This window comes from Ailuropoda melanoleuca, chromosome 12 (genome assembly GCF_002007445.2).
Source record: "Ailuropoda melanoleuca isolate Jingjing chromosome 12, ASM200744v2, whole genome shotgun sequence".
Lineage (NCBI taxonomy): Eukaryota > Metazoa > Chordata > Mammalia > Carnivora > Ursidae > Ailuropoda > Ailuropoda melanoleuca.
Genome location: NC_048229.1, coordinates 27,094,469 through 27,119,212, shown reverse-complemented (window position 1 = coordinate 27,119,212; position 24,744 = coordinate 27,094,469). Strand labels below are relative to the sequence as shown.

Genomic DNA, 24,744 nt, shown 5'->3' with positions numbered 1-24,744 from the left:
ACCTGTCCTGCTGGCCTCTGTCCTTGGCCTCCGGGTCTGCAGCCCCTGCAGGGCGTTGGGAATCAGCCTCCTTCTGGGCCGGGAGGTTACGACCCCCCCATGTGATGCCAGGGAAGGAGCCCTTCACACATACTGTCTGTGTTTCTCCATCTCCTGACATTGAAAAGCGGGAAACAAATTCAAGGGGCACGTGGGTCCCACCTGGGTGTTTTCTTTCTAGACTCTGACTGAGATTCTGCAAGTGTCTTTCTACACCAGCCTTTCCCACCTCCCTGGTTTCCCTCTGGCCGCTGCCCTGAGCCCACCCTCGGTCGGCCCACGGGGCAGCCTCCACCCCCAGGGCCCGTCACCCCCTTCCCTTCTCACCCCGCTTCCTGCCTTTGCCCCGACACCGGTGTCGGACCAGGAGGAGGACGAGGAGGCCGAGCAGCAGGACGAAGGCCACCGCGGCCCCGATGAGGACGTACAGGTACCAGTGGGGACCTTGGGCACGAGCCACACCATGACTGAGCCAGCGATGCCATTTCACGGAGCACCTGCTGTGCTCTGACCCTGCCAACAGCCCTGCAGCAAGGGATCGCCGCCCCTCCCGCCCACTCCACAGACAGGAAACTGAGGCACAGAGAGGTCATGCACGTGTCCCAGGTCGCCCAGCATGGAGGTGGCAGAGCTGGGGCTGGAACCGTGGCTGTGGGTTCCCTGTGCTCTCCTCATGCTGTCCCCTGTGTGGACACCAGCTCGGGGCTCTGGGCTCCTCATCTGGGGGCAGGCCTGTCCCAGCATCTTCTGGAACTGAGGGTCCTTCCGGATTCCCTTTCAACCTGAGCACCCCCAGCCACTGTGCTCCTCCCCTCCCCCTACAATGTCACCATCACTGCTGCAGAGGGACAGTCCCCGCCATAGATCATGACCTGGGGACTTCCCCTGAGCCCTCCTCTCCCAGGAGGTCAGAGCCACGATCAGAACTGAGGGGAAATCTATTCTAGGCCACGACTCTCTCCTTTACACTTGGGGAAACTGAGGCCCACACAGGGGAGGAGTATGTGCAAGCCAGCGACTCCAGAGGTCCCTGAACTGAGGGGGTAACTCAGCCCCTGTTCCCCATGGACCCTCTCACCACTCCTGACAGAAAGCCTCACCCTCAGAGCCTCCTGGGGTCAGGAGGGGGGAGGGGCGGGGCCTGGTGCACTCCTCACTGCACCTGGCTGCTCCTTCCTGTCCTGGGGGCCCTCCCTCTCCCTCTGCCATGAGCACCCCAGCCCTCCTCCACAGCCTCAGAGCCTCTGGAGTCCGTCGTCCCCCTGGCATCTCTGAGACACTGGGAGAAAAACCCCTGGACAGCAGCCCCTGGGACTCACCAGCTGTGGAGCCTGGCCTTGTGGGTGGGGGGCCGGGGTCTCTAGACCATCCTGGGCAAAAGGACAGGAGTGTGGGGGTGGGGCTGGAGCTCCCCCCCCGAGAGACCCTGTCTCTGCTCACACTCTTCTCCCTCATGTGCCCCCAAGGTCCTCCTCCACCTGGAGAATTCTGATGATGGGGGCGAAGGACAGGGCAGGGGTGGGAGGGCCCCGTTTCTCTCCTGCACTGAGAGGGGTGGACCCATCTGGTGACCCTTCCTTGGAGCCCCCGCACTCCCATCTCAGGCCAGAGCCCTCCTGGGCACAGGGCCCTGAAGACAATGTTGGGACACAGAGGGGACGGGATCAGGGGCCCCTCGCCTGAGACCTGCAGCTCCAGGGGGTCACTGGGCTGTGACAGCAGGTGGGGGGAGGAGCTGGAGAAGCCGAAGCACCTGTAGGTCCAGGGGTCACTGGGGGCCGACCACTCGGGGGAGAGGCTGTGTCCACCAGAGCACGTGTACCGGCCCCCGAGGGAGGGTCTCACAGGGCCCAGGGCGAAGTCTGCCCCAGAGAGCCCAGCCTGGGACTGCCGGCCAAGGCGCCAGGGAGGGTCAGGAGCCCCCTCCTTGGACAGAGCGAATCTGTCGTAGCCGACATCAGAGCGACACTGGAGGGTCAGGTTCTGTCCAGAGGTCACGACAGGGCCCTGCGGGGCCAGGAGGGAGGGCTTCCCCAACACACTTGGGAGAATCAGGGGCTGATTCTCCCCAAACCTCCGTTGTACTCTCCTGACCCCCGGGTCTCACTGTCCCTCACCCTCTGTGTCTCTGACTTGTGAGCCCCGTGGTCCCCTCACCCCACCCTCTTATCTGGGGCTCCCCTGGATGCAGAGCCCCCGTAATCTGTCTGGTGCCTCAAAACACAGATGGGGCAACAGTCAGACTCCCTCACCTGAGACCAGCAGCTCCAGGGGGTCACTGGGGTAGGACCACACGTGGGGGATGTTGTTGTAATAACCGTAGCATCTGAATGTCCCCCTGAGGCTGGGGGTCACGGGGCCCACAAGGAACAGAGCCTGGAACTGCCCACTGGGGGCTTGCTGGGAGTCCAGTGTCGAGGAGGGCTGGCGTTCTCCTTCCTTCATCAGGACAAACCTGTCGAATCCCATCCGGGAGGCACACTGGAGGGTCACGCTCCCTCCTGAGGCCGCGACAGGGCTGGGCAAGGCTGAGAGGCTGGGTTTGTTCTGCAGTCCTAGGACAGGAGGAGGGGGCGTGTTAAATGGGGCTCAGATCCCCCCCACATGATCCCAGGGCTCGGCTATGAGAGAGAGACACCCTGAGAGCAGACCGCCTTCCTGAGGACAGAGCCTGGGGCTGGACCCTGAGTGGGCTCACACCTGTCATCACCAGCTCCAGGGGGTCACTGGGCTCTGACCGGCTGCTGGGACTGAGATAGTCACAGCGATATCCTCCTGCATATACAACTGTCATGTATGTGATAAACTTGGCCTTGTCCCCGGACTGCAGTAGCTTCCATGTGTCCCAGGGCCCTGAGTGTCCCTCTTTAAGCAGGCGGTACTCCCGGGCCTCCAGGCTCCCCTGACACCAGATGGTCACAGGGGTCCCCCTGGGGATCACAGAGCCTGGCTCAGCCCAGATGGTGGGTTTGGGGAGGGTCCCTGGAAGGAAACAGATCCTGGGTCACAAGACCTTTCCCACCCCCTGGTCCCAGTTCAGCCCAAAGCCCCAGACGTCCCCCGTCTGTCAGCACAGAGCTGCTGATCTCCATCCCCCACTGCCTGGTGGGTGGCCCCTGTGTCCTGTGAGGAGGTGGGACAGGGACCCTGGGGACAGACTCACCTGCGTGCACTCGGGTCCTGGGGCCCACACTCAGCCCTGGAAGAGAGTTCCCGTGAGAGCTATGCCCAGAATCCTGATCAGAACCCCTCTTCCCCATGAGCCTCTTGACCCTGGGTCCTCTGTCAGACCAGGGCCTGGCTGTGGGGTGAGTCCCTCCTAGACTAGGGTGTCCCATCCCCTCCTCAGATCTCACCGAGACAGAGCAAGGCCATTAGGGTGGAGGTCATGGCGTCTCCCCTCTCTGGTTCTGGCTCGGCAGTTGGAGGGCCCACTGTGACCGAAGGACAGGCAGATACACAGGGTGTGACCACACGGAGGCCGGTCCTCCCTGTATGGGTTGTCACGTCAGCTGCCCCACAGGAAGGGGAACAGCCCCTCCCCAAGGACCTCGCCTGGCTCTGGTGTCCATGACGCTGCAGCAAGTGGACCCCGAGGCTTCCTGAGACGCCCTGTCCAGGGGAGGAGACCAGGGCATGTCCTTGCCCCCCGGAGCCTCCCCCACGGGGTCTCCTGCGTCCTCAGCACATCCCTGGGTTCCTCACCATGGACAGGGTGCCCGGACCCCGAAAATGCTGCAGGAGACATGGGTTCCTGCTGTGCTGGGAGCTCATGTCAGCAAAGACACATGTGTGACGTCTCTGCAGGACCCAGGTCAAGGTCACCCTTGCAATGAGCCCAGAGGAGAAATATGGGCAAATAGGGAAGGGAGCACAGGGCCTCTCATGGCCCCAGAGTGTGGGCTTTCTTTCTATCACAACCAGCATGAACTTCTCTATTTTGCTCTGACATTGTTCACCCTCCCCTCCCCCCTTTCTGGGAACACGCCAGTGTGTCCTCCAGGCTCCTCGATGACCCTTGTTCCTGGGACAGAGCCGTCTTCCCCCCACCCTGGGGGGATCCTGTGTGCAAGTATTATGGCACATGTATTTGGGCCAGAGCTCTGATTCTGAAGGAAAGTGGGTCGTCCTTGAACTCTTCCTGGATCGTCTACTGCCCCCATGACCGTGGGCAGTAATGTCCTTGTTCTGAGCCTCAGTTCCCACCTATGCATGTGGTCCTGAAATCACCCCCCAGAATGATTGTGGGGATTTGGTGTCGGGGTCACGGGAGGAATGGGGAGCTGTGAGTTTCCAGACAAGGTGAGACAAGCATGGGCTGGGGGTCCTGTTGCGGTGACGGGGTCCTGAGGCCAGACTCTGAGGTCAGGTGGCTGTTCTGTGCACCCACTGGAGACCTTGTCTGCTCAGAATACCAGGACTGCTGCTCACAGTACGTCTGAAATATGCAGCCACAGACACATGCAAGTAAACGGAAATGAAATTTCCAGATGGGGGTGGGACTCCAGCAGAGAACAGAGAACTAACTGAGTCCCCACTGGGATGCCTGGGAACTTGGAGGGCTGGTAGGGAGAATGTTTCCACCCATGTGGTCACAAGGGTTCCCCAGGGTCCTCTCCCTGGAGATGGTTCCGGGCTCCAAGAGAAGGTCGGGCTGCCTCCTCACGAGAGACAAGAAGGGCTTTGGGCCTGGCTCCCTTAACCCCCAGAAGTAGCTTCCTCTCCCAGGACTGGAGTCATACACTCACACGAGGAAAGGACAATAGGTTTCCAATGGGAGAGAAGGCGTTTGCAGACTGACAGTTTCTAGGTAGTTGAATATTCTCACTGTTGGTGTGGGGAATGCCAAGTGCTGTAGTTCAGTTAGAACAGGGGCCCAGGGGTGCCTGGGTGGCACAGCGGTTGGGGGTCTGCCTTCAGCTCAGGGCGTGATCCCGGCGTTGTGGGATCGATCCCCGCATCGGGCTCCTCCGCTATGAGCCTGCTTCTTCCTCTCCCACTCCTCCTGCTTGTGTTCCCTCTCTCGCTGGCTCTCTCTATCTCTGTCAAGCGAATAAATAAAATCTTAAAAAAAAAAAAAAAAAAAACAGGAGCCCAGGGGGCGCTTGTGTGTTCAGTGGCTTAAAGCATCTCATCTTGATTTAGGCTCAGGTCATGATCTCAGGGCTGTGGGATCCAGCTCCGGATCAAGTCCGATGTCAAGCTGTGCACCTAGCTGGAGTCCCTCTGTCCCTCTCCCTCTGCTCCTGCCTCCCTTCTCTCTCTCTCATAAATAAATAGATCTTAAAAAAAAAAAAAAAAAGAACAGGAACCCAGGCTGGAACAGGAACCCAGGCTGGAAAAGGAGAGGGGCAGCATGAAGGACAAATGGTAAAAACAAGCACCGGAAAATGTCAGAGGCAGACACAGCTGCATGCACAGCATCCCCACACCCCCGTGCACACACAGGGACAAAGACACGCAGGTGTGCGCATTTACACATATATATGGGAGCACTCAGAGTCCAGCTGACGTGTCACTGGAATCTTGTCTTACCTGGAGGGAGACGGTAAAGAGCACGTGTTCAGAAAAATGTTAACACACGGGTTTAATACGAGTCCGATGACCTAAAATGAGAAATGACATGACAACCAACCATGCTTGGTGTCCTTAAATGAAACGAAATTGTTTCAGCCTTATTGAGATAGAGATGCCAACTGGACGTTGTGTATATTTCAGGTACGTAACTTGATGTCTTGATATATGTATACGTTGTGAAGTGATCACCACGATTAAGCAAGTTAATGTATCCAGCACCTCACACAGCGAGCACATGTGTGTGTGCCTATGTGTGTGCATGTGTGCGCTAGGAACACGGAAGACCTATCCTCTCAGCCAATTTGCAGTATACAGTAGCGTATTGTTAGCTCCAGTCACACCCCTGTGCGTTAGGTCTCTAGAACTTACTCTTCTGCATGACTGAGCCTTGATACCCCTTGGCCCACCTCTCCCCATCCCTCCCTTCTCCCGGCCCCTGGAACTACTATTCCACTGCGTGTCTAGGAGTTTGCCTGTTTGAGATTTCACATATCAGTGAGATCGCCCTGCACTTGCCCTTCTGTGTCCTCCTTATGTCACTTTGCACAACGTCCTCCCCGTTCCCCCCGGTTGTCGCAGATGACCGCATTTCCTTTGGTATAGTATACATTACCAAGGTATAGTAGCATTGCATTCCCGGAAATACCATATTTTCTTTATGCATTCATCTGTAGACAGACATTTACGCTGTTCCCATATCTTGGCTCTTGTGGATAATGCTGCAATGAGCGCGGGGGTGCAGCTGTCTCTTTGCGATCTTGATGTCACTTACTGTGGACATAGACTCTGAAGTGGGATTGCTGGATCCCATGGATCCCAGGGTTGCTTTCTTTTTAATTGTTTGAGGAAACTCCATCTGGTCTTCCACAACGGCTACACCAATTTACACTCCCACCGGTAGTGCACAAGGGGTCTGTGTTCTCCCCGTTGTGGCCAATCTTGTTATACCTTGTTGTTTGGATAAGAGCTATTCTGAGAGGTGGGAGCTGGTGTCTCACTGTGGCTTTGATTTCATTTCCCTGATGCTGAGGAACGCTGAGCACCATTTCATGTACACCTCGGCCATGTGGATGTCTTCTTCTGAGAAATGCCTGTTCAGGTCCTTTGCCCATTTTCATTTAGGTTGTTATTAGTATTATCGCTGTTATTGCCCTGAGTTGTGTGAGTTCCTTGTATATCTGAAAGCCATCCCTTGTCAGATGGGTGGTTTGCAAGTATCTTCTCCCATTCGGTAAGTTGCCTTTTCGCCCTGTTGATGAATCCTTGGCCGAGCAGAAGATGTTCGGTGTGACAATCCCACTTGTCTGTTTTTGTCTCTGTTGCCTACGTATTTGATGTCATATCCAAAAAATATCACGGCGCACATTGATGTCAAGAGGCTTTTCCCTTATGTTTCCTTTTAGTAGTTTTATGCTTTCAGGTCTTAGGTTTCCGTCTTCAATCTGTGTGGGTTGATATTTGTGATATGGCGTGAGGTGAGCGTCAATCTCAATCTTCTGGACGTCCCCTTTTCCCAACACCATTTATTGAAGTGACTGTCCTTTGTCAGTCGTATTCCCGGGCGCTGGTGGGAGATGAGTTCATCGAGGTTCTTAGAGAAAATTAGTTTGAATTGAGAAGCATTCTCCATTATTTTCATGGTCAGCTGATGCAGATGTGATTTTTCCCTTGGTAGCATCGTATTTCCCTGATTCCTTGTGTTTCTTGTAGCTTTATTCGGTGTCTCACATCAGAAGAAGTGACCACCTCTTGCAGTGTTTATGGAATATTAAGGCAAAGGACTATTGTAGTCAGAAAGTTCCATGAAGCTTATAGTAGCTGCTATCGTACGTGGAAAGGAGACGCTACGTAAAATTAAAAGAGTGAATATTTAAAACAAACACAATAATTGAAGGCAAACTTTGAGTGTCGGCTGGTATTCCAAATGCTGTATATGGATTTATCACATGAAGCTCACACCGCCCTCGGGAGTGAGCAGAGCAGCACCGTCGGCCACGGGTGTGAGAACACGCTCCCTGGGGACAGCGCGGGGTGCAGTGTGTGGAGCTGCTCTGCTCTTTCAATCGAGGCTATTTTGCAAATCATGTTTTCTGTTAGGGTTTCCAGACAAGAGCCCCTGAGTGAAGACCCCAGTTTCCTTCGAAGGAACATGGACAAAAATACGGAAGCAAAAATGTAAGACATGTGACCTTGGTTTAGATTTGAAACGTGAAGAAAAGGGGAAGATCAAAGTACATCCTACGAGAAGCTGGACACTGTCAGATTGGAAACCGCAGACATACGGACAGATAGTGGGGTGGCGGAATAAGATTTCCTGCCGTCATGGCCCCAGGTGATCGATGTGGACAACCACAACCAGAGATGGCCGTGCCCCGTCTCTGAAGTGGCCCCAGGTCTGCACGGACCATCTCCATCCTGCTTCAGATTATGGGGAATGCCAGGTCCTGACTCATTCGAGCCAGTTTTTAATTCCTAATCACACACCCGGTGACACTGAAGTGTCTGCTCAGACCCAGCTTCTCACCTGGCAGGTGGCTCGTTGATCAGACTCAGGGGAGGCTCCGCGGGGAGATGGCGATCCCGGTTTGAGGAACCTCAGGTCTGTCACGGGGAGACAGGCGCTGCGTCAGATGCGGGGTGACTTTGGATGACGCTCAGGGTCTAGTCGACTCCGGCCGCTCCGTCCCGCCTCAGCCCCACCTCACTAACGCGTCTGCAGAGTAGACGAGTTCACAGAAACGTGCTCTTTACCACGTGCCAGGTCCTGACTCATTCGAGCCAGTTTTTAATTCCTAATCACACACCCGGTGACACTGAAGTGTCTGCTCAGACCCAGCTTCTCACCTGGCAGGTGGCTCGTTGATCAGACTCAGGGGAGGCTCCGCGGGGAGATGGCGATCCCGGTTTGAGGAACCTCAGGTCTGTCACGGGGAGACAGGCGCTGCGTCAGATGCGGGGTGACTTTGGATGACGCTCAGGGTCTAGTCGACTCCGGCCGCTCCGTCCCGCCTCAGCCCCACCTCACTAACGCGTCTGCAGAGTAGACGAGTTCACAGAAACGTGCTCTTTACCACGTGCCAGGTCCTGACTCATTCGAGCCAGTTTTTAATTCCTAATCACACACCCGGTGACACTGAAGTGTCTGCTCAGACCCAGCTTCTCACCTGGCAGGTGGCTCGTTGATCAGACTCAGGGGAGGCTCCGCGGGGAGATGGCGATCCCGGTTTGAGGAACCTCAGGTCTGTCACGGGGAGACAGGCGCTGCGTCAGATGCGGGGTGACTTTGGATGACGCTCAGGGTCTAGTCGACTCCGGCCGCTCCGTCCCGCCTCAGCCCCACCTCACTAACGCGTCTGCAGAGTAGACGAGTTCACAGAAACGTGCTCTTTACCACGTGCCAGGTCCTGACTCATTCGAGCCAGTTTTTAATTCCTAATCACACACCCGGTGACACTGAAGTGTCTGCTCAGACCCAGCTTCTCACCTGGCAGGTGGCTCGTTGATCAGACTCAGGGGAGGCTCCGCGGGGAGATGGCGATCCCGGTTTGAGGAACCTCAGGTCTGTCACGGGGAGACAGGCGCTGCGTCAGATGCGGGGTGACTTTGGATGACGCTCAGGGTCTAGTCGACTCCGGCCGCTCCGTCCCGCCTCAGCCCCACCTCACTAACGCGTCTGCAGAGTAGACGAGTTCACAGAAACGTGCTCTTTACCAGGAACAATCGTGCACCCTGAGCGGACAGTCGAGCGTCCTTGAGAACAGGGACCAGTGCTGCAGACGGCGGTTTCCATCCCGAAATAACCCCACACCTTGACCCTGTGCTTTACCACCCGAGGGATGCCGTGGGATTGTGTCCCTTCCTTTATTTGTAGGCTTAAGTATAACTTCGCCTCCTTCGATAACACATGCTTCTTTTTTGAACTTGTGTATACAATGGAATAACTCTGCACACGAAGTTCTTGAAATGTCCCTTGATTTTTTCACGTTAGCTCCAAGTGATTTATATGACTGCTTGCTGTTTTAATTGGTGCTTTTTTGGCCATAAGAGATTCCATTCCATACACATCACACAAGCATTCATCAGTTGTAATTTTATTTGTATGGCTCTGTCTACACGGAGAGAACCCGTTGTCTATATTCTCCTGCAGCTGTCGCCGTGCATATGCACACAGTTTCCTCGAGGGTGTGGACTCATGGGCCAGACCTGTGTCGCTTCTCTCACCAGGTGGTTCGGATCTACTCTCCACATTGTCTGCAGGAAGTTACACTCCGACCAGTAACGAGCTGGGATTCTAAGTGCACAGTATTTTCTCCAACGATGCATTTTGCCCTTGTGTTCTCTTGTCACTCGTGTGGATGTAGTGGGATTTGGGCGTCACGATTTCCCTGAAACTGTGGCATGACACTGGGGTGGAAAATACCAGGACCTTTAAATAGAATGAGCCACACGTGCCCGTCGGGGTCAGTGTGAGGTGAGCCCACAGCTCGGTTACACTCACGTGTGAAAGACGCTGTATCCATGACTCCCACCTGGGCACACGGAGCGTTCACACGGGTCCCTGATGTTGGCCATGATGGGGGTGTGTACACCAAACAAATGGGCAAATGCCACAAATCACAACTCTTTTTCAATAAAACCATGTATTTCTTGGAGCCCGTTTAGCAGCTCACCAGCAGGCTGCACTTCAGACACCCCTGAGCTCACTCCAACTGGTGGTATTTCTGGAAAACTCTACCCGGTGTCATCACATGAGCAGAGAAGCGCTCTGTGAGTGCAGAGAGAGTTTAGGGAAAGGGTTAGATCATCTGTTCCACAACGGACCTGATTTTCACCCATTTATTTACTTGTGAAAACAGATTTTGTGTTTTGGGCTGAAAGGATGGAAGTCAATAGGGCACATCAAGGAAGGAAGAAATGGAAAGTAAAGGAAAATATATCCCATGAAAGTGGACCAGAGCTGCTGCCGTAGGAAGGTAGGAACCCAACCCTGCTATGTGGGATGAACCCTCTTGTCACAGGGAAGAGGAAAGACAGGGGTCAGTCAGGGATATCCAACAATGGCGGGAGGGAAAGCATCATAGCTCACGGGGGACGAGTCCCGGACAGGGAGAAGCCCAGACATATCCTGGCTCCTGTTTCCCCCTCGGTGTTCTCGGCAGACAGATCAGCTAGCATGAGCCGCAGGCGTTCTTCCAGATCCCCCTGGGCACATGAGATCCATGTCCAGAGCTCTGCCACAGGGAACGGCGTGTTCGCTCCCCCTTGGGTTTAGCTGCTGGCTGCCTCTGGGGTCCTTGTCTGGCTGTGCCGAGCCTCCAGCAGCAGAATCCCGAGGACCACCAGGATGAAGGCAGCCACGCCCATGCGGATGACATTCTCCACCGTGTAATCTCTGGGATCAGAGGCTGGGAAGGAGGACAGAGAGGTTGCAGAGGTCAGTGTGGACCCAAATCAGCCCGGATGCTGGGTGTCCACCCAGAGCACCGTCTCCCCCTGTCAGGACAGCCCGTCCACACCAGCCCCATCTCTGAGACTTTCTCCTACTTACCACTGCCGGGGGCCGACTCGTTCTGGGGTGGGCTCACGGTGTCAGCTGTCCCTGCGGGGAAAATGGAAGCAGAAGGTGAGGAGCTGGGGACCCCCGTCCAGCCTGTCTTCTGCTCCGTGTTCTAGATCCCTCGAGCCGTCACTATGTAGTTTTCGTACAGTTCCTGAACTAGCCCTTCTCTGCGCTACAGGGATCTCCTCGGCTCTCCTCACTGGATTCCTTCAGCTGCCTTGTTTTCCTTGGTTTCAGACTTTGCTTCCCGGTCACACTGGATAGATTCTGGCTGTGCCCCAGGAGCTGAGGGTGGCAGAGAAAAATGGCCTCTCAAAACAGAAATCATGTCCTCGTATGTTCTCTGTTCAGTCTGGGACACGAGACCCAACGTGCTCATGTCCCTGCAGATGAGAATTCCCAACTATTCCGTAGCTCAGGATGCAGCAGCATCCATCCTTCATCCTTTGGAGTGAGAATCGCCGCTGTGCGTGGGAGCCGCGAGAAGGGAGATTTCCGTGTGTCCGAGGTGACAATGATTGCACGTAGCGCGCGGAGCACAGTTGAAAGGGAGAGCGCAGCGGGTCCCAGCCAGTGAGCGCGCCCACAGCCATCGCTGCATTAGGCGCCTCTTCCAGCGTTCAGGTTGACGGAGCCGCATTCAGGCCACTGAGTGATTGTTAAAACAGGCTGCAAACTGACAGCACTTGTACGAATCAAGTTCAAGGGCCTTGAAGGTCGTGTGTGCAATGAATCCCTGAGCTTTACGCGGCATGTCGAGATGCGTTGAGAATGTGCTGAGATGCGACAGTGGCCAAGGCTGTTCCCCACCAGGCACGTGAGCATCTCATGTAAGCGACGCCCCAGGGGAGAGGACCTGCTTCTGAGTGTGGCATCCCTGTCACCTGCGGGCCCTTCTCAGCCCTTCTGCAGGGGCCCCTCTTGAAGGCCTGAGAAGCAGGCATAGGAACCCTGGACAAGCATAGGCATCAGAGCAAAGCGGTCGCCCCTGCTCTGGGACCGCGGTGTGGCATCCCCGGGACTCCCTCGAGCCGGGCTGGGACTCCTCTGTTTCAGGTGGGCTCCGAGGGCCGTGGAGGCCCCCAGGTGAGCACAGGAGGCGGCAGAGCGGTGCCCACAGGTGGAGTCTTCTCTCCAGGAGACTGGCCAGTGGGGCCAACACCCCGGATCAGACTGTGATACGGAGGCGGCAGGGGATGAGCGGGAGGCCTGTGTCTGCTCACCACAGTCCTCTCCCACCCACCCCTCCTGCAGCCCCTACCCCTTCCCTCCGCTGAGACTGCAGGACGGGCACCCCAGGGGAGACTGTGGATCCTTCCAACCTCTCCTGGGCTGGATCCTCCTCCTGGAGCCCCCGCGACCCCCCATTTATTACTGTGTCTGGCTTTCCTGAGACGTGCGTCCGGAGCTGGCAGAGCTCCGTAAGGACAGTTTCAGGGCCCCTCACCTGAGACCCGCAGCTCCAGGGGGTCACTGGGCTGTGACAGCAGGTGGGGGGTGGTGCTGGAGGAGCCGAAGCACCTGTAGGTCCCCCCATGGGCTGAGGTCACAGGACTCACGGAGAACTCAGCCTGGTGCTGCCCGGTTTGGGACTTTGATCTAAGACGCAGGGGGGGACCGGCTGCCCCCTCCTTGGACAGAAGGAACGTGTCCACAGCACTCTGTGACTGACACCGCAGGGTCACATTCTCTCCTGAGGTCACCGTGGGTCCCGGCTGCACGGAGAGGGAGGGTGTGTAGGGGAGCTGTCCTAGAGAGAGGAAGGGCGTGTGAGGGGCTGTGCAGCCCTTGTTCTGAACTGTGTCTGTCTGTCCTCGGAGTCTGTCCCCTTCCCCATCCCCTGTCTCTCTCTGTCTCCTCCCTCCCTGGGACCCCACACCCCTGGTCCCACCACCACCACCTGGGCTCCCCTGGCTGACCCGTGGGCCCTCACCTGCGACCAGGATGTCCAGGGGGTCACTGGGGGCCGACCACTCAGAGGAGAGGCTGTGTCGACCATAGCACGTGTACCAGCCCCCGATGGAGGGTCTCACAGGGCCCAGGGCGAAGTCTGCCCCAGAGAGCTCAGCCTGGGGCTGCCGGCCAAGGCGCCGGGGAGGGTCATGAGCCCCCTCCTTGGACAGAGCAAATCTGTCGTAGCCGACATCAGAGCGACACTGGAGGGTCAGGTTCTGTCCAGAGGTCACGACAGGGCCCTGCGGGGCCAGGAGGGAGGGCTTCCCCGACACACCTGGGAGAAGACCAGCCATGGATCTCAGGGGCTGATTCTCCCCAAATCTCCCTTCTCCCATCCTGATCCCTGGGTCTCACTGTCCCTCACCCTCTGTGTCTGTGACCTGTGAGCCCCGTGGCCCCCTCACCCCACCCTCACATCTGGGGCTCCCCTGGGAGCAGAGCCCCCATAACCTGTCTGGTGCCTCAAAACATGGACGGGGCAACAGTCAGACTCCCTCACCTGAGACCAGGAGCTCCAGGGGGTGACTGGGGTAGGACCACACATAGGGGCTGTGGCTGTAATAACCGTAGCATCTGAACGTCCACCTGAGGCTGGGGGTCACGGGGCCCACAAGGAACAGAGCCTGGAACTGCCCACTGGGGGCTTCCTGGGAGTCCAGTGTCGAGGAGGGCTGGCGTTCTCCTTCCTTCATCAGGACAAACCTGTAGAATGTCATCCATGAGGCACACTGGAGGGTTACGTACCCGCCTGAGGCCACGACAGGGCTGGGCAGGGCTGAGAGCTGGGGTTTGCCATGGAATCCTAGGAGAGAGGAAGGGGACGGTGTTAAATGGGGCTCAGATCCCCCCACATTATCCCAGGGCTCAGCTGTGAGAGGGAGTCACCCTGAGACCAGACCCCCTTCCTGAAGACAGAGCCTGGGGCTGGGACCCTGAGTGGGCTTGCACCTGTCATCACCAGCTCCAGGGGGTCACTGGGCTCCGACCAGTTAGTGGGACTGAGATAGTCACAGCGATATCGTCCTGCATAATCGTCTGTCATGTGTATGATGGAGAAGTTGACCTTGTCCCCAGGCTCCAGTAGCTTCTGTGTGTCCCAGGGCCCTGGGTGTCCCTCTTTAAGCAGGCGGTACTCCTGGGCCTCCAGGCTCCCCTGACACCAGATGGTCATAGGGGTCCACCATGGGATTGAAGTGCCTGGCTCAGCCCTGATGGAGGGTTTGGGGAGGGTTCCTGGAAGGAAACAGAGGCTTGGTCACAAGACCTTCCCCATCCCAGGTCCCAACTCTGCCCAAAGCCCCAGATGTTCCCCCTCTCTCAGCACACAGCTGCTGATCTCCATCCCCCACTGCCTGGTGGGTGGCCCCTGTGTCCCATGAGGAGGTGGGACTGGGACCCTGGTGACAAACTCACCCGCGTGCACTCGGGTCCTGGGGCCCACACTCAGCCCTGGAAGAGAGTCCCCGTGAGAGCTTTGCCCCGAAATCTGAGCAGAACCCCTCTTCCCCATGAGCCTCTTGACCCTGGGGCCTCTGACAGACCAGGGGCCTGGCTGTGGGGCGGGTCCCTCCAAGACTAGGGTGTCCCCTCCCCTCCTCAGATCTCACCAAGATAGAGCAGGGCTGTGAGGGTGGGGGTCATGGCGTCTGGTTCCTCTGGCCCTGATTGTGCAGAGGGAGGGACCTCGTTGCCCACAGGACAGGAAGACAAACAAGGTAGGGCCATGCAGAGGCTGGTCCTTCCTGTCACGGGATTGTCAAGTCAGCAGCCCCACAGGAAGGGGAACAGCCCCTCCCCAAGGACCTAGCCTGGCTCTGGTGTCCATGACACTGCGGCAAGTGGACCCCGAGGCTTCCTGAGATGCCCCGTCCAGGGGAGGAGACCAGGGCATGTCCTTTCCTCCCAGAGCCTCCCGCATGGGGTCTCCTGCGTCCTCAGCACATCCCTGGGGCCCTCACCATGGACAGGGTGCCCGGATCCCGGAGATGCTGCAGGGGACGCGGGTTCCTGCTGTGTTGGGGAGCTCATGTCAGCACAGACACACGTGATGTCTCTGAATGGCTCATGTCAAGGCCACCCTTGCAATGAGCCCAGAGAAGAAATAGGGGCAAATAGGGAAGGAAATTCAGCCCCCCTCTGGCCCCGGAGTGTGGGCTTTCTTTCTATCACAACCTGCGTGAACTTCTCTTTTTGCTCTGATATTGTCTGCCTCCCCTCCCCCCTTCCTGGGAACATGCCAGTGTGTCTTCCTGGTCCCTGGGGGGATCCTGTGTGCAAGCATTATGGCACGTGTATTTGGGCCAGAGCTCTGTTTCTGAAGGAAAGTGGATCGTCATTGAAGTATTCACGGATCGTCCACTGCCCCCATGACCATGGACAGTAATGTCCTTGCTCTGAGCCTCAGTTCCCACCTGCTGCATGTGGTCCTGAGATCACCCCCCAGAGTGATTGTGGGGATTTGCTGTCGGGGTCACGGTAGGGATGGGAAGCTGTGAGTTTCCAGACCAGGTGAGAGGAACATGGGCCGGGGGTCCTGTTGTGGTGACGGGGTCCTGGGGCCAGACTCTGTGGTCAGGTGGCTGTTCTGTGCACCCACTGGAGACCCTGTCTGCTCAGAATACCAGGACTGCTGCTCACAGTACGTCTGAAATATGCAGCCACAGACACAGGCAAGTAAGCGGAAATGGAATTTCCAGATGGGGGTGGAACTGCAGCAGAGAACAGAGAACTAACTGAGTCCCCACTGGTGCCTCGGGCCTGGGAGGGCTCGTAGGAAGGATGTTTCCACCCGTGTGGTCACAGAGGGCTCCCCAGGGTCCTCTCCCTGGAGACGGGTCTGGGCTCCAAGAGAAGGTTGGGCTGCCTCCTCACGAGAGACAAGAAGGGCTTTGGGCCTGGCTCCCTTAACCCCCAGAAGTAGCTTCCTCTCCCAGGACTGGAGTCATACACTCACAGGAGGGGAAGTGGATGCCGTTGGGCAGAAAGCACTGCAGGTATACCCACCTCACCATGCCTGACTCCTAGCACAGCTAGAGGAGGAAATCTGTCTGGAAAATAAGGCGCGCGGCAATTCAGCCTTGCAAAGGGGTCACCCCAAGAAGGCATCCTAACAACAAGAAAAAGTGCTACAAAAGACATCAGTAACCCTCATCCAGAATGCTCTTACCGCGTGCATGAAAATACAATGCTAGGAAGATTGAGACTTCTCTTAAATGAAGCCTGTCTTTAAATATCTGCGAGATCATGGAGCAACTTGAATCTTTGAGACAAGGATATGATTTATGCTGCAGAAGAATGGGCGAGTGTAGCAACGAATCAGAAATCCTGATGGTGAAAACTCGAACAGAATGAGTACATTCAGAGCAGTTATTCCATCAAGGAAAAGACACAGGTGAAAAGTTAAACAGGAAAGCTGGGACAGAACATTGAGGAAATTTTCCAAATGTGGAATAGTGAGACCAGAAAAGGAAATTTCAGGTACATCAGAGTAGAATGAGGAGGCCTAGGTCACATGTACTGTGTCAGAAAGACCTGATAATACTGTCCGCCAGCAGCCCAAGAGGTAAGTAGGTGAGTGTTTTCCAGAGATGAAGAAAGACCATGACACTTTGGAAGACTACCGGGCGGTGTCTGCTAACCCTAATAAAGCAAGGTACTCAAAAAGCAAGCAAACAAACCCATATCTTGTTACTTCAGAGTAAAATGCAGAAATCCAGGGTAAATTAGATTTAAAGTTTCTACGTTGAATAGTACATTTAAACATGGTGAATGTTATTCTTTGTGAATTTCACCTCGATGGAACAGTGCGCAGTGAGGGCTGGCCTGGGTCCACAAAAACGTCCCGGAAATACTTCCTGGGGAAATGCAAATATCATCCATAAAATGACATGCTCACCTAGAGGCAAAAACAGGTGTCAGAAGATACTGGAAAATGTCCCCAAGGGAATTCATTGTTGGGAGAGAACTGTACACTGATCCAGGTAAGTAGTGAGGGCAAACGTGAAAACACCAGCAGAGACAGATTTCTATATGCTCTGGGGGACCAGGCACCATGTCTGCCCTGTGGGGCTCCGGTCCCCTCGTTCAAGTACCGTGTCAGATTGTGCCTTCAGGACAGACAGGGAGGGGCTGTGGGTTAGATCTTCAACCACCAGATGGGTTTTCCTTCCAAGCAGTTGGGTCTTGTCCTTTCCTTGGAATGAGAAAATGTGAAGAAATATCTAGATAAAGAGAGACAACAATATCTGCCAGACGAAATTTTAGCAACAACTTCCAAACTCTTCTGTATTATCCAGTCTTTTCCAAACTTCATGTAATTTAAAAAGTTTACAAGTGTAATGTCCATCTTGAAAACTTCTTTTTACTAATAGAACATCATTTTTAAAATTGAAATTCAATTTACCAACATAGAGTACATCATTCATTTCAGTTGTAGAGCTCAGTCATTTATCAGTTGCATAGAACACCCAGGCTCATTGAAAAAATATATTGTTAGGCTAGTTTGTTCTGGTGTTTAGAACAGAATATAAGACACTCCTGAGATATGGTTTTGAAAAAAAGAATGAAAACGAGCTATTTCTAGAGCTGCAAATTCTTAGCTATTTTATTGCCCTCACCTCAATGAAAGGTGAGGTGAAATTTCCCTGCATGGTGAAATTCAGTTAGAAAAGCAGATAATCCCTAATGAAGAAAGAGTATTAGATAGTGAGAAGAAACGGCAAAAAAGTTTGCTTTGGAAAGTTACATTTTTGTCCTACTTACACATATGCATAAATGCTTAAGGAAGCTGAATCAAACTATTAGCTGAATCGAAATATTTGAAACATGTGGGTGACAGAGACAGACAGATAGAGCTTTTGAAAAAAAAGAAAAAAGTAAGTAGTAAGAGCTCAGCTAATGTGTAATTGTGTCCTCTTCTTACTAGAGGGGAGGGTGGATTTAAAAATTAAAAATTAAAATTAAAAATTCAGAATTGGGGCATCTGGGTGGCTCAGTCAGTTAAGCCACTGACTCAGGATTTCAGCTCAGGTCATGATCTCAGGGCCCTGGGATCCAGCCCTGCTATGGGCTCCGTACTCAGTGAGGAGTCGACTTGAGATTCTCTCTCTCCCTCTCCCCCTGCACCACAACCCTGCACTCCGTCTCTCTCAAAAATTGTTCAAAATTATAAATGACAATTCCTAGAATAACCATGCAGGTAGCTACTTAAAATTAGAAACACGATGTATAACTTTCAAACTCGTTAGTGTGATTGTAAAAAACAAATCTTTTTTCAGCTATTTATTTTTTTAATTTAAATTAATTTTTAAAAATTGAAGTATAATTAACACAGTGTTGTATTCGCGTCAGGCATACAGTACAAGTGCTCAACAATTCCATCCATCACTCTGTGTTCATCACAGCAAGTGAGCTCTTCATTCCCTTCACGGGTGTGCCCTGTGGCAACCACCAATCTCTCTATATTTAAGAGTCTTGGGATTTTTAGTTGTTTGTTTCTCTCTTTTTTATCTTTGTTTGTTTGGAAAACATAAATCTTCATCCAACAAGAAGTCTGGAAAGTCAAAAGGAAGCTAAGAGAATGTAGGGTATCTTAACAAATGTGGGGGAAAGAACATCCCTTACACTGTTGGTGAGAATATAAACTGCGGGCACCACGATGGAAAAACGGTATGGAATTCCGTAAAAAATTAACAGTAGAACTGCTGAATGTTCCATCAGTCTCCTTCTGAGTATGTATCCAAAAGAAAGGAAACAGGATCTTCAAGAGCCGTCTCCACTCCCAGCTTCAGTGCAGTATTGTTCACAACAGCCGAGATATGGAAACAACCATACCCATCAATGGCCAACGATGGGTGAATGGATAAAGAACATGTGGTATGTACACGTGTATTATTCAGTCATGAGAAAGAAGGAAGTCCTGCCATTTGCAACAGCAAAGCTGGACCTTGAGGGCATTACACTAAATGAAATAAATCAGAGAAAGACAAATACTGCACGATTTAATTACGTATGGAATCTACAAAAGTCAAGCTCGTAGGAGCAGAAACAAAGAAAAGTAGAGTGGTGATGAGCAGAGGCCGGGGTGGGAGAGAGGGGTGGGGAGATGGTGGTCAAAGACTACCAACTTCCGGTTATAAGATGGGTACGTTCTGGACATGTAATGCACCGTGTCGTGACTACAGTTACTACTACTGCACTAAATCCTAGAACGTTGCTTAGAGAATAGATCTTCGACGTTCTCCCCACACACAAAAAAATGGTAATTATATAATGCGAGGGAGGCATTAAGGACATGGCAGTAATCACCTTGCGCTATCTACCAGTACACACCTGTACACCTTAAACTCACACACGGTTTATAGGGTGTGTTTTCACTCCACTGCACCTCCCTTCCATTCCGCCAGACCCGTGTCCTCAAGCTGAAGTGAGTCTGTTGTAGGCCGTGTCATGTTGGATGTTGCTTTTTATCCATTCAGGGACTCCGTGTGTTTTGATAATCTGTTTACATTGAAAGTGGTTATTGATATGTGCAGACTTGCCATTGCCATTTGATCAGCTGTTTTCTGGCTGTTTTCTAGTTTCTTTGTTCCTTTCTGACTCTCATGATGGGGTAACAGGGTCCGAGAGAAGGATGTCATACGCGAGGACTTTCGATGTAGAAATTCTATAGGAAAGCAGAGCCATGTCTTCCTCATGCACTTTCTCCAGTTCCCCGTCACTGGGGACAAGGATGAGGCCAGGCACCCAACTTACAGGATCTGAGCCGAAGTGACGAAGTGACCGTATTCTAGCCTCTGTCTCAGAACAGAGAGATCGCAGTCTGCTCTTCCCTGAGCTCTCCCAGCCACACTGACTCCGTTTCTGTCGGTGCTGCTAAAACCCCACAGGGTCCCGGGTTGTGCGCTCCATAACTGCTCTCCCAGTCCTCTGTCCCACGGCTGGCAAGTCCCTGCCCTTTGTGCTTCTAAAACCATCAGCCACTCCCGGTTCACACGAGCGCCCCCCCCCCCCCCCCCCCCCCCCCCCCCCCCCCCGAGCTCCAGGTCTCAGTCTGGGGGGCCGCCCTAAAGACCTTTCCCGCTGCTACCAGTCTGCGCGGCCGCCCGCTCCCCAGCACGGCAGGCTTCTGTCTTCCCGGAGGAAGTTCACAGAGGCTCCCTCCCCCTTCCCCCTTTCATGTATCTTCTCACATCTGCCCGCACACTCTTGGCTCCCTGCTTCTTACCTTGAGACCCAGCACCGGAGATGTTTGTAGAGATCCAGACGTATGTCTCAGGCTGATTTCGCGGGTGTTCAGGATGGTCTGGTAGATTTCCAGCTCGATTCAGGGGACCGGCTGAAATAGGGTCCCCTACTCCTCCGCCCCTACTTATAGGACTTGAAACCACGACCTGTGGGATCCCCAGAGTACTGCCTAATGGGGTGGAACCCTAACTCTGAAGTAGTCCACAGATCGTTCTTGATGACCTCCGTCCCAGTACGGATTCATGGGGAAGGACAGGACGAGGTCTGAAACTCACACGGACCTATTTTGAACCCTTAATCGCATACCCTGTGATCTGTAAGTGTTTGTTGAGAGGAGCAACTTCTCACCTGGGCCACGGCTCATTGTTTGATCAGACCCAGGTGAGGGCGAACATGTTTGAGGGGACCTCAGTGCCAACACGTGAAGTATTTGCTATGTTCGTTCAAGAACAACTTTGGTTGATACTCAGGGTCTAGGGAAAACCAAGGCTTGCTCCATTCCACGCAAGGTGGAAGTGACCAGAACCTTGAAAATAGAAGGACACACACGCACGCCGGTGGGTCTTATCAGTGGGTGTGGGGCATTTGGCTCCTAGTGGCGTGGGAGAGACGACGTAATCATTACTTCCTCATTCTGCATTCAGCGAATTCACACAGGCCACTTCAAGTTGGCCACGTAGGGAGTATTTTTACCAAAGAAATCAGTAAGTGCCTGAAGTCAGGACTTTTGCAAAAATGGTATTTTCTTAAAGCCAGTTTACTCGCACAGCATGTGGCTCTCACTTCACACACCGGTGTGTGTGATGAGGTTGTGGGATCTCGGTGAGGGTCCGTGGGATAGAGTCCGGAGCCGATGACCAAGAAAGAATTCTTGAGGCATCTTCGGTGCAAAATTGGTGGTTTATGAAAGCAAGCACGGGGACAGGACCCGTGGGCAGAAAGAGCTGCTACCCCGGGTTGTGAGGGGTGGCTGATTATATACTAGGGGGTTGGGGGAGGTGAGGAAAGAGGGGGGTTGAGAAACTACTTTCATATGTTAAAGAATTCTCACAGGATAAGGGAGGCCTTGCCATTGTCAAGTTAAGGTGGTTTTTCCCTCCAGCAAGGCATTAACAAGAAGATAGTCAGGAATTTCCTGGAGGCTGCCGATTATAAGGACATTTAATTGTATCTACATTTCCTTCTGGAAGCTAGGTTATTGGTAGAAATGCTTCATTCTTGTAGATTGCTAAGACATTTGTAAACTGAGGGAGACTCAAGTCTTGCAGGATTATGGTCTCCATAGGTTCACTATTTCTTTGTCCTTTAGGGCAGCCAGGAGTGCCTGAGGAATGTCACGTACATCCCGTGGGGGGGGGTGTTTGTGGGGTGTCTGTTTCTGCTTTGTCCTCAGCTTGCCTTCTGTTCCCTCATCCTGTTCATTCCAAGGGATGATATTTCTGGAGAAACTAGATCATTTATCATGTGATGAAAAGGGAATGTCTTGTGGGTCCAGATTCTCTTTTACAGAATGATTTCCGATGTATTATCCCCGAACCGGACTTGGTATACATCCATCTATTCAGTATTTAAAACAGAATCTGTGTTCTGAGCTGAAGACTACACACACCAGGGAATAGAGAACCAAAGATCCCATGAAGGTGGGCCCAAAGCTACCACGGGGGATGTAACCTCATGTCATAGGGTTGAGGAAAGAAGGAAGCCAGTCCAGAAAACGTCATGGGAAAGCCAGGAAGGAGACGTGCTGGGGAGTGAAATGACCACAGTTTGATTGTAGAAGAGCCCCCATTACAGCGCCCAAACCCACGCACCCAAACTGCGTTAATACCCAGAATATTCTCAGCAGAATGTTTCCCCAGCGTACGCCCAGATTTTCTTCCAGAAACTCTCGGTATCATCAATTTCATTTTCAAAGTTCTACCTCACTGAGAAGTCCGTCTTCTCTCTCTTACGTCTGTGTCCTGCCTGTATCTTGGGGTCTTCTCTGTGCCGAGCTTGAAAGAGCAGCACCCCGAGAACCACGAGGATTAAGGCAGACATCCCCAATCGGATGAGATTCTCCACTGTGTAATCTTGGCTGCTCGAGGCTAGAGATTGTGGACAAAGAGATTGTGGTGGTCAGAGCATATTGAAACGACCATGTCCGTCCTCCTGCGTTTATCGACAGGATGTGTCCCTGGGAGCCCATCACATAACTCAGAATTTCTCCTTATTCATCCACCCTGGAGGCTGACCTGTTACGTAATTATCTGAGGGTATCAGCTACAGCTGAGAGGCAAAAACAGCCTGTGGATGAGGAGACGTGGAAGTGTTGAAGTAATCTCTTTTCTCGTCTCCAGGGAGTCCCTGAAACTAGCTAATGCCATCTCCATCCCTTAGGTGAGCATCTCCGGCATTGCACCTTCTACCTAATTAGGAGGCAAAAATAAACATGTGAGCCTTCATTTTGTCCTGAGAATCAGGAACGTGGAGGGATGAAAGGCAGGGTCTCCCTTTTCTTTCCTGCTCATCAGCCAGCTGTTTTTGTCCCTGACTTGGGATTTTACATTTCCACAGCACTTTCCATCTTTATCCATCCGGATTTTGTTTGTTTGTTTGTTTTTGAGATTTTATTTATTTATTTGACAGAGAGAGAGAGAGACAGCGAGAGAGGGAACACAAGCAGGGGGAGTGGGAGAGGGAGAAGGAGGCTTCCCGCCGAGCAGAGAACCCGATGCGGGGCTCGATCCCAGGACCCTGGGATCGTGACCTGAGCTGAAGGCAGATGCTTAACAACTGAGCCACCCAGGCACCCCTGGGTTTTTTTTTTTTGAAAATAACATGTGATCTGAGGAGCACTGGGTGTGATACACAACTAATGAATCATTATACGCTACATCCAAAACTAACGATGTTCTATATGCTGGCTCACTGAACTTAATAAAAAAATACATGATGGATTATGTACCACACATCAGGCATTTTTCTCCGGGCAAGGATTTCCATAACTCACATCGCTTCTAATTATTCACTCAATTTGTTGTCTAGATATGCAGACAGATAAGAAATAGGCAAACAAACAAAAAACAAAAAAACCAAACATCCGATCAAAGATAGAAGAAAAAACCCTGATGGGCACATGGACAAGACATATAGAGATCTATAGATATGAGATAGGAATATCAAGAAATACCAGGTAACACTAGGATTGGGGGAGGGAACACTAAACATAAGTTCTTATGGAAGATGTTTTGGAGGTTGACCTGACCCAGCTGACAGCCTGGAGCTCGTGGAAACTGGGCAGAAATCCAGCCTTTCTTTCCTTTCCATAATGCCAAGAGTTACTGGTGGAGACAGGACACGTTCAGAGTAGAGAAGTCCCAAGAAAGAGGAATTCCTGAAACATCTTCCAGAGAATTCACTGGTACCACATTTCCGATCTGATTTAGTCTTTTGAAACCCAAGATAGGATTCAACCCTTGATAACTGGGAGAATCAAGTCTCTGATATGAATAGAATTTTGTCAATGTCTCCCTCAAGAGTGGCTGATCGAGCTCGGCTCGAACTATGACTTCCAGGGACTCCCCAGCCTCCTGACCTGAACATGAGAGGCGCCCTTTACCGTGCTCTACACGTCATGGGCCTGATTCCATATGTGCCACGATAGGCTTACTTTCTAGAGATCAGCATCAAGGACAGAGACGGAGTTAACTCTTTTCTCTGCACCTCAACTGGGCTTCTTCGTGCTTCTCCTCTCCCACGGACACACAGTGGGCCCCCGTGAGCTCAGTGCTGCTGGACACATGATGTCCCTCCCTTCAAGGCCCTGTCCTGGCCCCAGGACCTGCGGGAACATATGTATATATACAGAGGATCAGCAAATGTCAGCCCAGGTCTGGGAAGACTGTCTCCGCTAAGCTAAAAGGACTCTCTTCCCAGGGGACAGGAAAACTGTCCATGGGATGAGGGCCTGAAGACTTGAAATGCTGCTTGGAAGAAGGAGGCTGTGGGGCTGAGATGGCTCTTCATGTCTGCGCTTGCTGCTTCCCCTCGAAGTTCGTTCTTTATAATCTTCAGTATCCTCCCTGCACAGACCTGGCCCTGCCTCTGTCCCTCTGGCTGGGGTAAGACACGGAGATGGTAAGGGACTCTCTGGCTTTTCCATCCCCCACAGAGAGGGGTCGCCCAGTGGCTGAGCTCCATGCTGTTCCCTCCTTCCCAGCCCAGCCCAGCACTCTCCAGGGACAGCACATGGCCCAAAGGTCTGGGCCCTCAATGGACATGGGGTGTGGGCCCCTCACCTGAGACCAGGAGCTCCAGGGGGTCACTGGGGTGTGACAACAGGTAGGGGGAGCTGCTCTGTGAGCCATAGCACCTGTAGGTCCCCT

The 24,744-nt window shown here is 53.2% G+C and overlaps 2 protein-coding genes and 1 long non-coding RNA gene across 17 annotated transcripts in view; all 3 read right to left on the bottom strand.

The window, feature by feature from the left end:
- LOC100468029 (leukocyte immunoglobulin-like receptor subfamily A member 5) overlaps nt 1–3,802 on the bottom strand; it is a 3,988-nt gene extending 186 nt beyond the window's left edge. The window contains exons 1-8 of the mRNA XM_034638105.1: nt 3,745–3,802; nt 3,396–3,473; nt 3,203–3,238; nt 2,740–3,021; nt 2,292–2,594; nt 1,359–1,409; nt 367–483; nt 3–45 (exon numbers count right to left, since the gene is read on the bottom strand). Coding sequence (XP_034493996.1) covers nt 3–45; nt 367–483; nt 1,359–1,409; nt 2,292–2,594; nt 2,740–3,021; nt 3,203–3,238; nt 3,396–3,473; nt 3,745–3,787 — 953 coding nt within the window. The 5' untranslated portion in view covers nt 3,788–3,802. The remainder of the gene's footprint in view (nt 1–2; nt 46–366; nt 484–1,358; nt 1,410–2,291; nt 2,595–2,739; nt 3,022–3,202; nt 3,239–3,395; nt 3,474–3,744) is intronic.
- Nucleotides 3,803–10,438: 6,636 nt separating this feature from the next.
- LOC100468283 (leukocyte immunoglobulin-like receptor subfamily A member 6) lies at nt 10,439–21,346 on the bottom strand. 15 transcript variants are annotated; one of them, XM_034672576.1, is made up of 10 exons: nt 17,224–21,346; nt 16,886–16,986; nt 14,740–14,874; nt 14,546–14,581; nt 14,081–14,365; nt 13,632–13,934; nt 13,110–13,406; nt 12,624–12,926; nt 11,165–11,215; nt 10,439–11,021 (listed from the first exon to the last, which is right to left on the bottom strand). In XM_034672576.1, the coding sequence occupies exons 3-10, from the start codon at nt 14,855–14,857 to the stop codon at nt 10,885–10,887; spliced, it is 1,530 nt and encodes a 509-aa protein (XP_034528467.1). In that variant the 5' UTR covers nt 14,858–14,874; nt 16,886–16,986; nt 17,224–21,346; the 3' UTR covers nt 10,439–10,884. The 15 variants fall into 15 exon arrangements, with proteins under 15 accessions (XP_034528467.1, XP_034528463.1, XP_034528466.1 ...); XM_034672572.1 differs by lacking the exons at nt 16,886–16,986; nt 17,224–21,346 and adding exons at nt 15,091–15,142; nt 15,544–16,876; XM_034672575.1 differs by having other exon boundaries at nt 16,886–21,346.
- Nucleotides 21,347–21,724: 378 nt separating this feature from the next.
- On the bottom strand, nt 21,725–24,744 carry LOC117804580. The gene is made up of 2 exons (XR_004629096.1): nt 24,658–24,744; nt 21,725–22,464 (listed from the first exon to the last, which is right to left on the bottom strand). It is a non-coding gene; the product is annotated as an uncharacterized LOC117804580 (long non-coding RNA).

What these genes read in the sequence shown, in the direction of transcription:
- LOC100468283 (XM_034672571.1), bottom strand. Translation starts at nt 15,160, where the DNA reads ATGAGCTCCCCAACACAGCAGGAACCCGCGTCCCCTGCAGCATCTCCG. An exon ending in ATCCGGGCACCCTGTCCATG is followed by an intron (nt 14,875 to 15,090) that starts GTGAGGGCCCCA and finishes ATCCCGTGACAG; the next exon opens with GAAGGACCAGCCTCTGCATG. An exon ending in CACAGCCCTGCTCTATCTTG is followed by an intron (nt 14,582 to 14,739) that starts GTGAGATCTGAG and finishes ACTCTCTTCCAG; the next exon opens with GGCTGAGTGTGGGCCCCAGG.